At 25.9% G+C, this 12,937-nt stretch overlaps 2 protein-coding genes across 2 annotated transcripts; one reads left to right on the top strand and one right to left on the bottom strand.

Annotated features, from left to right (window-relative positions):
- The first annotated feature begins 280 nt into the window (after positions 1-280).
- On the top strand, positions 281-9,243 carry LOC132920164 (uncharacterized). Its single transcript, XM_060982328.1, has 3 exons — positions 281-642; positions 2,066-3,643; positions 5,741-9,243. Exons 2-3 carry the CDS (start codon positions 2,111-2,113, stop codon positions 6,722-6,724), a joined length of 2,517 nt encoding a protein of 838 aa, XP_060838311.1. The 5' UTR covers positions 281-642; positions 2,066-2,110; the 3' UTR covers positions 6,725-9,243.
- LOC132920165 (ninjurin-B-like) lies at positions 9,240-12,645 on the bottom strand. The gene is made up of 2 exons (XM_060982329.1): positions 12,149-12,645; positions 9,240-9,644 (listed from the first exon to the last, which is right to left on the bottom strand). Exons 1-2 carry the CDS (start codon positions 12,428-12,430, stop codon positions 9,468-9,470), a joined length of 459 nt encoding a protein of 152 aa, XP_060838312.1. The 5' UTR covers positions 12,431-12,645; the 3' UTR covers positions 9,240-9,467.
- Positions 12,646-12,937: the final 292 nt, after the last annotated feature.

Genomic DNA, 12,937 nt, shown 5'->3' with positions numbered 1-12,937 from the left:
AAAAATGTATCAATAAAAAAATAGATTAGGTACCTAATGTCGATTCAGTTGAAAAATTACCAAATATTCAGATGTTCAACATCAGAACAAATAGGTATCTCTCTGGACAAGCGCACCTATCTATTATTAATTCAATTCGAACAAATTTACTTTAGAACAACTATTTTGTGGTAAAAATGTAGTGACCCAATACCCGTGTATATAAATTATCCATGATAATACTACAATATTGAGAAGATTCTGGTTATTGTGAACCATGGTCACGGTCACCAATTCTTAGTTTGTTTATATGACGCTCACGAGTCACGAGGGCCCACGGCCTTGGCCCTCTGCCACAGTCCAGTCAGTCGATAATCTACATTTCCACAAGGCACAAACAACAGTCAAATGTCAAACTGTCAAAGCCGGCAAGCGGTATAAGCCGCCACTCATATGTTATTACTTATCTATTGCTACTACGATTTAAGATGAGAGATGACCCAGAGCTGGAGAACGGTGGTCATTAAAAAAAATAGTATTAGTTGTTTATGTGCGGAATGCGGTGTACCAAATCTAAACAATTATTATTCAAACTGGTAGCGTCTAGTGCCTACCTAAAGTTAAAATTATAATAAACGTTCTCAATCCCAGATTACTTAACTCGTAAGTTTTTTGTTAAAAATTTAATAGTTTGCTTGTATAAATACCTACCTATAATAATTTGGTTTATGTATTTTTAAGTAACTTGGTTGTGTAGCCTTTAATGTAGAAAATTATAAAATACCAATTTATTATGTATCAATGTATCCAATTTTTGCTTATTATATATTAGTAAGTTTGCCATTCGACTCGATTTTAGTCATGTTCCAGACAGTCATTCAGTTTGTTTCGGTTAATAAAAGCTGAGAGAAAATAACATTATACTTTACTAATAATAAAACATTGAATAATATATTCTACACTGTATCATTATATGTTATTTAAATTACTAAATCTAATGGGCATGGTTTTAGGTTTATCTAGGCTCTCTATGAGTAGGTATATAAAATATAAATATCGTTTTTGATTGTGAATACGTAAGTTTTTATGTGATTATATTATTTTTATTCAAATGTATAAACAAAAATGCCTAACAGATCATCTACTTTTAACAATAGTTTACAGAATAAATATTAATACCTATAACTTTGTATTAATTAATAAATATTTTTAAAAAAAATAGGATATACTTATCTTAATATAAGCGTTTATTAAAAAAAAAGTTATTCAAAATCATGTTCCAGTCTAACAATTTCAAAATTTGGCAATCGTCATTCACTCATTAGGTACCTACTATTTTCATTTAAAATCTGAAAATAAATATTTTATAGTGTCTTTAAATTGAAATGAAAATAATTTCTAAGTTTGTTGTTCGACTTAATCTGATTTTACTTAATCTAAAACAATAATGATTTCTTTAATAATCAAGGCGTTATTTTGTTAGAAATTATGGACTTAATAGTTGGTTCTCAGTCCTTACCATTTGATTATATTTTTATAAATTTCATAATCATAAAAGCATAGTGTATTCAATTCTGTATATTTCATTTTTCTTAAATTTAGCTTTAAAATACTTACCTTATAGTTATAGGTGCGTTTATTTTTTATCATTTTTCAAACATAATATAAAGTAGGTTATTTTGTTTTAATTGTATGTATACCTATTACTTACTATTAGTCAAAACAACTTTGTAGGATTTATGGAATATCTTTGTGATCAATAATAACTAATTACTGATAGTAATAAAATATTTTATCATTAAAGATGCCTAGTAAACAATATTTCTGTAAGGTAGAGAACGTTAAAACATCATACAATAAACATTTAAAAATAATCAATATAAGATTATCAGCATTTTTTTAATTAACTAATGGTAAGTGTTATAGAAAATTAAATCAATATTGATTAATAATAAATTATTTATCAAACTAGCCATTTATAAGATGATATTATTAATTAAAAATTTTTTTTATTAAGATTATTTTCTATTGATCATAAAGACTAATAATATACATTATACTTAAATAGCTTTTACTTTTGTTGTAGGAAATACAAGTCAGTAAAATTATTTTTATTTTACTTTATTGAATCATGGAACGTAATGATGAAAAAGAACCATGCTCTTCAAACTTGCTTAATGAAAAAATCTCAGATCAAAATAAAGATTTTAAGAATATTCAGGAAGTCAAAACAGTAAAACAAATAGAAAAACAAAATGTTTATGTTGATGATGAAGAAGATGATGTTGATGTTGATGATGAAAATCAAATTATGCCTGCTAATATGTGTTTATTGGTAGAAAATACATTGTGTGATAAAAAAGAAGCTGAATGGGTTATTGATGAAGATAGTGACCACTCTATTGATGAAGATTTAGATGCCTCGTCTTTTAAGACATATGAGGAAGATAAAAAAATTAAATCAAAAATGCCAAAGACAGATACTCAAAAAATAAAAAACCCTACCTTTGGTTCTAAAATTAATGAACAAACTTCTAAAGAAACTAAAGATAATTCATATTTATCATCTCCACAAATGATTAAACAAGTACAACATTTGACTAACTCAACTTTGAACGAGTTATATCGCCCTTCATGTTCAACTAGCTTATCTGGTCCATCATGTTCAACCAATATACCTAGACAATCATGTTCAACTAACGTACCTGGCCCATCATTTTCAACCAATATACCTAGCCCATCTTGTTCAACCAGTTTACCTGATCCATCATGTTCAACTAGCATACCTGGTCCATCATTTTCAACCAATATACCTAGCCCATCTTGTTCAACTAGCTTACTTGGCCCATCAAGTTCAACTAGCTTACTTGGCCCATCAAGTTCAACTAGCATACCTGGTCCATCATGTTCAACCAATTTATCTGACTCATCTTATGTTTTTCCTCCAGATCAATTACCTAGTTTATTTTATGGTGGAGATTCAAATGATACTAATTTGAGTATGGATAGAGAACTACAAGCACATCTTTTAACTAGTTTTTATAATAAATTATTCTTGGATGATTTAAATGAACAAAAGAGTACTGAACTTCAAGATATTAATATATCAAATTTAGAAGATTGTGAATATTCTAAACATTATTTATCAGAAAATACAAATTTTGGAAATACTGATGAAGAACCAGAAACAGAAAATACTGAATGTTTTGTAGAAGATCCAGATATTGTTAACCCTGATATAATGTACAATATTGATCTTAATGAATATTATAATCAATTGGATCTTTTAGCTTTAAAAGTTATAAAAACACCTGATGACCCTACAGGATTAGTTGAATACAAGCAATTGCCTCCTATTCCTCAAATTGAACAGACACGTAAAAAGTTTACTGCAAATGAACGTTTTAGATTTGCAAACGGTATTTCAGAATGGGAGTATCAAATTGATCGTGATGACTGGAATAAAATAATGGTAAAACGAGCTGTAGTTTTCACAGCTCATGCTGGATTTAGTATAGCAAACGAAGAGAGCTTATATGTTTTAGCAGATGTAGCTATTGACTATGTAAAAAAATTGGCTGTTATTATGAAAAAACATTTTGATATTCAAGCTGATAGTCCAAGTCCTAATGGTATTGATCCAATTGATAATAGTCTTCAAGAGGCAAGTATAGTATTTATATAATATTATTTTATATTTAGGATTTGGAACTTATAGAACTTAAGAACAGTATAATATGTACTAATATAGTACAATAGTAATATATGCACAAAACAAAAAAATAGTATATACATTTTAAATTTTTCTTCGTTTAAATAATTAAAAAAATATATATAAGTAATAACATATATTATATAATATTTACTAATAATTGTAATGAATAACAAAAGAAAAATAAACAAATGAACAATTACTTATAAAATATGTAATTGGTTGTAGGCTTGATGGTCTTTTAGCTATCCAATTATTAGTATTATTATTATTATTATTATGTGCGAAAACGACAAGTAGTGTTTGTAATGTAACTATAATGTTTTAAATATATAGTTAATTTATACCTAACAAATATTATGAAGACTAATGAGTTACACAAAGATAAAACAAGACAGATTGCATTAAACATTTATTTTCACTTATTATTATTTTTTAGCTTAAGTGTTTTATTTAATGCTTAATGGTCTTTAAAAATGTATATAATTTATTAAATATACTAAAGTAAAAAATGAACATGAAAATAGCAATTAAACAGCAAATTTTATAGTAATTCAAACTTCATATTATAATTTTGCACCATTTTATTTTATAATAAAAATAAATATTAAAAGTATACAATTAAATTGCTATAAGATCCAAACCTTGCTTAAAATTATAATAATGTTCTTAATATTACCTAGTACCTATCTACAATGAAACCTTTAATCAGATATTTATGGGAAATGAAACTGTCCACTTTTTAGAAAATATCAAGATCAATAATTTCAATATTTTATTCAATTCTTTAAAAATAAATTATAACTAGGTAACTTAAATTCCTTAAACAGCTTTTCAACACTATGCATATTATAATTTCTTGCATTAAAAAAAATATTTATCATATATATATTAGTAAAATGTAGTAGTTATGTTGCTGATAACAATATTATACTAGAATAATCAATAAACCATTTTAACTTATATTATAATCTACTGTATCCATCCAATTTATGTGACTGAATTACCATACAAATGAATGAATGAATGTGACTGAATGTTTATCCAGTGTTGACTAATAAATCTGCTGGTACTTGTTTGTTGAATGCTGAGTAACTGTAAATCCAGGCACTAAGAAGTAAAATTAAAGATTTTTTTTATAGTTGTTTTTAATTTAACTTAATTTATTTTATTATGTATCAATAAATAAATAAATAATCTAATTATATTTTGACACAAAATAATTAATAATTTTTAACTTGATAACATTAGATAAAATTAAAGTTTTAATTAATTTTTGAAAGTATCTTATTTGTTATTTAAAGCAGAGCTATCCAACCTGTGGTCTACAGTAGATATTTATGAGGCCCTCATTCCAATTTCAAAACCACCAATTAATTGTATATAACATTTTATTGTATTATTATTAAAATGTATAACACAACAACTTTTACTCACATGATATTAAAAGGCCTGGTTAAAGTAAACTATTGGATCAAAAATAAAAGTTCCATCAGTTAAAAAATTTTGAAATTTCATTAAATTAAAATTTAACAAATAATTATTTTATTAAAGCAAATATTTATAATATATTTTTTTAGTACCTAACTTAATAACTTTTTCATATCATTGTTGGTGGTTATACCAGTTTGGCAGCTTATAATCTAAATGACTGTATTTTATAGAAATTATATATAATATAAATAGTTCACTAATTATTGTAATTTTATATTACACTGAATCATCTAGTTTGAAAGATTTATTAACGTATAAATTGTCAATGCTTGATTGAAAATATTCATAAAAGTAGTTGATGCTGAATAATCTAAAAATACCAACAATAAAAACCAAATGTATTCTAGCTTTTTCCAAACTATGAGTATTTACATTCAAATAATTTATCAGTTTTTTTTTTATTCTAATAACCTTTAAAACTTAAATTAATCCAATTAGTAATTAATATCTAATATAACATACCTACTTAAGATACTTATTAATAATTAAAATGAAAAAAAAAATATATTCAACTATAACTTTAAAAATTAATTAAAGATTTATGGTTCATTTCAGATTGGTGTAAAAGGTGGAGTAAAAGAATTGATTGAACATTATGAAAATGATGTTTTTGGTAGGCGTAACAAGCTTTTAAAGAAATGTCAACATTTAAAAAAGCTTATTGATCGGCAAGTCATCAATATAATTAAAACTCAAAATGTCACTACAGAGGATATGGAAGAAGAGTACTTAACTAATGACATAGAAGAAAATTTCCTATCAAAAGATATGGACATAACAGAAGAAGAAAAAACTGAAATTGAGTCTGGAATTGAAGAAGTTATAATTGAAACTCAATATCCTACAGATGAAAATATATTCACAGATACTGAAATCGAGCAGATAGATCCTTTTTATATTGACAATTCAGATATTGAAGTAAAGATGGATACTGGTAAAAAAAATATTGAAAATATTAAAATCAGCGCAATGGACATAAAAGATAGAAAAATAAACAATTTAAGAACTTTGGACCCTTCTAAAGTAATAGAAATTGATCTCTTAAAACCGTTAGATAATCCACCTATAGATTATACACTATATGGGCTTTCTGATGGAAAGGAAAAACTTACTGAGTTTAAATACTCTTGTGGTTCAGACAGTTATCCTAATCCTCCAAAATCTGAAAAATTATTAGACGTAGGAACTCCTAAAAAGGTAATAAAATACTTATACTCACCATTAGGAGTATCACCAAGAGTACCACCTCAAATGAAGCCAGAGATACCTGTTGAAGATGGTAATTATGTAGGACTTAGTAAAATGGCTGATCAATTAGATGAAGATTTCAATAATTATCAAGCTTCGCTCACAGATGACAATGTCCAAACAATATATGTCCATACAATATCTGATACCGATGAGCCAATTTCTTTGAATGATGATAATGCAGATAATTCCGCAGATAATACTGTTCAAATTATTCCTGTGGCTAATGAAAATGATGATTCTGATTCAAACATTGATTATGATATAGTCTCTGTACATTCTTTTCTTTAAGATTTAATTTTAAATTGATGATGGATAATTGTATTAATCAGGTATCAACTTAAAAATTAATATTATTATATAATCACTTATTTTAGACTAGGAAAATATATTTAAAATTAAATTTCTTAATATGTATTAAGATAAACTTAAAAAATATACAATTACTAGGGCCCTAAAATTATATGCATTAAATTAAAATTCTAAAACACAAACACAAACAAAAACAAAATGTATACATAATTTATATATTTAAAAAATATATAAATTGTATTAAATAATAAATTTAACTTGTATACGGAGTGATTCTTTTATCATAAATACTTATTATTTTAAAAAGTATTCTATGATTTTGAAAACATTTTTTTACATAGTTTCAAGTTGTTAAAAAAACAATATTTTTATTGAAAAATTATATTTCTAAATATTTTTTATCCTTATATTTTTTTAAGTTTTTTACTTTTTTGAATGACAGCATAAAGTTTTGATTTCATATTCCAAAGCAAAATAATTTTCTGAGTATTTTGATACATAAAAATCCAATTTAGGATGAGTATTTAAAGTTTAGATGCATGGAGTGGAGTGGTACGGGGTTACCCTGCAAAATGTTTATCCACTACTCCCCTTGTGTAAACTTTAAATATGTATAAGTATAACTCATAAACTACTCGTTCTAAATTCGATTTTTATGTATCAAAATACTCAGAAAATTATTTTGCTTTGAAATATGAAATCAAAACTATGCTGTCATTCAAAAAAGGTAAAAACCTTAAAAAAATATTTAGAAATATTATTTTTTAATAAAAACATTGTTTTTTAACAACTTGAAACTATGTAAAAAAATGTTTTCAAAATTATGAATACTTATTGAAATAACAAGTGTTTTATGATAAAAGAATCACTCTGTATAACTTACTGGCTCATTGCATTACACATTGATTTTTGAGTATTCATTGATCTAAATAAAAAATAATGAACAAAAAAATATATAAAAATATTTATACATTTTTATAATATTTATATATATTATCTGGAGAGTTAGTATTGACTATTTTAGCATTGGAAACATTTTATAATTTAATTATTGCCAGTTTTCAGCAAATATTTTCTTGAATTAAAGAAAACTATGTTCTGTATTTATCAGTTAAAGACATCAATTTCATAGGTACAACTGTACAAGTCACTACATACGCTTCTACACTAGTATTTTGTTATCGTTAAGGACTCAATGTACCTATAGCAAACAATATCTTGTTTTAGTGAACTCAAATTAATCAAAAGAACAATGAGTTGATTATGGGTAAAAATAAAATACTACTTTAATAGTATTCACTCTAACTATTTGTTTTCAATATGTGCAAAAATATACAAAATACAATTTTAGATACCCTCTCATTAAGCTAAGATTCAATATGTATATCTTATGCCTAGCTATTTTTTAAACTAATAAAAATAAATATGCAAATGCATATAATTCTGGGCCCTAATAATATTACATTAAACTATTGAAGTATTAAGTTAACAGTAAAGTTAAAAAAAAATATGAGACTACATTACTACTTATGCAAAATTTAACTTGTACAAAATAATAATATATTTTTTAATCGCCTAAATTAAATCATTTCTTATCAATAGTAATTTTTTCTATGATGCATTTAAAATGTATATTTTACATAATATTATTTACTTATTATCGTTAATTTAATTTACTAAGATTTTATGATAAAATTATGGTAAAAACAAATTAATTTATTAAAAATATTATCTCTAACCATTTAAGATTACTACTTATTATTACATGAGATTGTTTATATCAGGGGTTGGAAAACATTTTTTCATACAATTTTTTTTTATCAACAATATCAATAAATAAATGTATTGAGAACTATAATTGTTATTCAAATCAGTGGCGGATTAACTATTAGCCTCATGAGGCTCGAGCCTTGGGCGGCAAACTTGTTACGTTATTTTATTTTTATTCTCAAAAAAATGAACCAAAAATAAAAAAAAATTGAACCATAATTATTTTTCACTCCCATGGAATACCTGAGCTATACCCGATTATCAATCACTCTTCGATGTTAGCCCATTTAAACTACAATCCTTGGATAGTATTAAAAAAAAGGTTGGCTGTAAACACTGAGCATGCCTTAGGGCGCCGTAAAGGTTAATCCGCCACTGATTCAAATATTAATATTTTCTAGAATTTCTGATGTTATTCTTATCTGGTAATAGCTAATTTTAACAATGAGAAACTTCACAGTTCACACTATCCATCACAGAACAATATTATGTTTGTATAGATAACTGGAGTACCTTAAATAACTTGAATGATCTTACTAAAATATTCCTTTTTTTTTTTTAATACTTAAAATCCCTCATTTTTTAATTTTTTTAGTTTCTGTTTTTAACATTTTTTCTGCGTTTTCTACCCCTGGTTTTATTTAATTATTCTGTATTTTATTTTATACTTATCATACTGTAATCATTTTTAAATCAATATATAATATTAAAATGCAATTTGAAATTCATTTATATATATATATTTTAATTTAATTAATTAATTGAAATTCATCACATATTTATTGGCAGGTTGTGCCATAGAATATGGATGTTCTTATCTTATAATTAAACAACAAAGTTGTACAACTTTTACAACTTTGAAGATCGCGGATCGGATGCTACTGCTGTGCTACAGTATAGATAAGATATTGTTGGTGATATGCAGTGTGCTACTATTGTGTTAAGTATAATGTTAGGTCGGCGCTACTGTAAACGCTGCGATGAATATGTTGATGACAGTTATAAGAAACACTCCGAGGACTACGTAGTTGTTTAATTTGATGGTATCCATCTTAGTAACCTCGTTATTCGTGCTGCTACTGATGCAATCCATGCGACCTTTGAATATGAGAATAGTTCCAACAAACACCTACGGCCAGCAGTAAACACAATAAAACAATTTAAGTATACAAAATAATTTCTATAATGGTAAAAACGATTTGTAGAGTTTATAATATTATATTAACACATTTTTATTCAACTAATTTTAACTATATAGAGATTTGAGATTTTTGAGTTTTTTTTTTTAAGTTAAAAATTGTTATGCTTGATCAAAACTGCTAGATCTCTCTCTAGATTTTTTCTTATAGCAGTTTACAAATATCAATGATACATAGACAAAATACATTTTTTTTAACCGTTTTAGTTTATTTTGACAAAATTATTAAAATTACGAACGTCACTTAAAGTTAATTTGTAGTTATGAATTTATAAAATTTACAATGAAGTTTCACATAAGTTAACTATGATCAAAACATTTTAAAAATATATGTTTTTAATAATTTATAATTTTTTTAAGTCATTTAAAATTACAGGCTACAGCTAGCTAGTACAGCAACTGAGCTGAAAATTCAATTTATAGAGATTATGGATTTAGCGAGAGAAAAATTTAATAATTTGAATTACAGAGAGTTCCAAATTATTATACCTACATATATGATATATTTATTATTTAATTTACTTTCATTTAGTATTTATTATATTGCAGGCATATATTAGATGCACCATGTCGCTATACATTTATTTGAAAATATCAGTTATTTTATTTTGCGTTACATTTTTGTCCACAATCTGGTTCGCGTTCGTAATTTAATACATTAATAATGGCCTTGAAAATGAAATACGTTCACTGTTATCCATTTCTGATTGCTCGAAAATTCGCCCAATTCTATCCAAAAAGATTTGGTTTCTTTTAACGATAGGTAGGAACACTACCGTCGCTGTCATTATTTTTGTTGCTAAATTATGTATAGGTATAAGGTATGTTCTAAGTTCTTACTGAATACGTGTTCGTAAATAACCACACTCCTAATTAAATGTATTTAAACTTTATTTATATAATTATTAATAAATTCGAATTATACAGTGTCCTACCAAAGTCATATTATGTTCGTTTTATCGAGTGGACGTATTATGTTTTCTTCGAATTGTAGAGGTTTTTGAATTATTGAGAGTCTACTGTCTATACTGTATAATATTGGTAAAATTAGAACAATCGTAATAATTATTATTTTTTTTGTAATTCAATTTTATTAGATGACTAATTTTTATCAATGTATATGTAGGTATAATACTATGAAGCCATGAATACATAAACGATAAATCTATTCATAGTTTCTGATTAAGTTTTCTTAGTCGGTATCTAGTTATTAATTATAAAATAATACTGTACTTAAGTAATTTGAGTTTGTAATAAATATTAATAGCATTATCAAGGCCGGATCTAGGGGAGATAAATCGGGGCATATGCCCTGGAAGTCTTGGTCGGAGGGCGCCAAATTACCAAATAACAGTGACATAAAAGAGGGGGCATTTTATATTTTGCCTTGGTTAAAAATATGCTAGATCCGACACTGAACATTATAAATATATTATTATAAAGTATCCTTAGGAATAGAACATCTAACTCCGCTCGGAATGTGTTTTCCGTATATAATATGATTTATCATAAGTCATAAACTCATAACACATCCATCGTAGTAACTCTCAATAAAAAGGTCAATCGAAACATATTAACTATTTTACCTATACATTAAAATTAATTCTTCCTAGATTTTTTAAATATATATAATATTAATTTTTTATAGGTAATTAAATAAATAATAGAATGAATATTTTTTCATATTTTTTGTGAATTGGACAAACGAATTGGATTTCAGATAAGAAAAAAATAACTAAAAACATTACTTTCGCTTAAGTATACAATTTTATCAAAATTTGAGTTTCAAATGTATATAAATAAATCTTGAATCTAATTTTGTCTCTTATTAAAAAAAAAATGGCCTTTTATGTCAAATTATTATGCAAATTAAAAAGACCCGTGCGGCCGTGCAATAACTTTAAACAATCTTATTTTTCAGTACTTTTCAACTATTTTAGAATCATTGAGTTCATACCTAAAGTCTTAAAACTGATAGTAAAGATATTTAAATGAGTTAGACCACGATAAAAAAAAAAGATGAATAGTATATTAGCTGATTAATAAGGTTAAATAAATTGTTGATGCTTTGAAACTTTGATTTTTGGAGCCATCTTGTTTTTTGACTTAAATGATTATTATAATTTTAAAAGTATGTATAAATTAAATTCTTTTTTTGAATTAAATATTTTTATCTTTGAACCGATCTGTCTTATCTTAGAAATTCAAGTTTTGTTAATCATTTTATAAAATATTCCACATGGGATGTGGTTGTACAAATTTCTTTGCCTAATTAAATTTAAAATGTATTAAAAACAATTTAGCCTCTTAAAATTGTTGTTTACACGGTTTTACAAAATACATATAATAATAATACATAATCTATATGAGTATTAGATTTTCTCGAGTTTATATAACATCGTAAGTCCGTAATTTATGGTAGGTATATTTCTTACTTGTAATATGAGGCTACACGCGATCAGCACCAATAGTAGAACGAAATTTGTAGAATTTTTCCCGCGGAACTCCAATATGTACCGGAGCTGATTAGCGTTGGCTGTGAGCAATGCAATGTCCATCATGCCCTGTGCCATGTTCTTCTTGGTGTCATACGTGGCGTTGCTGATCTTGCTTAACGACCTAGACAACAGACGAGTGGCGGAACGCTTACGAGTTTCGTCGTTGCCGCCATCGTCTATCTCCAGATTGGTGTCTGTCGCAGTAATCACGTCAGTCATTGTGCAAAATTTGGTCTCTCGCGTCTACACTCTACGCGATAATGTGATGCATATTGTTATAATATTGTTGTAAACGACATAACTGCTCTTCATTATTGTTGTTGTTGTTGTTATTAATTTATTATGGGTCACCGATGTATTATTACTAGTTGCTACACTACGCTTTGAGATAAAAACAGGACGTGTGGTCTACCACAAGAGATACACCAAATATTTATGATGTCTGAGAATCAAAACGGCCTATGATAGTGGTGGCTTCAAACAATAATAATTATTTTTTTTCATCTTATCGAAAATTGGTATAATTTATACAATAATTATCTCATCAATATACTCTACAATAATTATTATTATTACACAAAAACTCCTCGAATTTATATGTAATATGCCTACACATATTATTTTATTTTACTGTAGGTACATTTATTAACATTATCTATATTATTGTTGAGTCGTCATTTATAATATATCTAAATATTCTTAACTTTAAAGTTAGATATGCGCTTA

This window comes from Rhopalosiphum padi, chromosome 2 (assembly GCF_020882245.1).
Source record: "Rhopalosiphum padi isolate XX-2018 chromosome 2, ASM2088224v1, whole genome shotgun sequence".
In the NCBI taxonomy this organism is placed as follows: Eukaryota; Metazoa; Arthropoda; class Insecta; order Hemiptera; family Aphididae; genus Rhopalosiphum; species Rhopalosiphum padi.
This window is presented reverse-complemented; position numbering and strand designations above follow the sequence as displayed.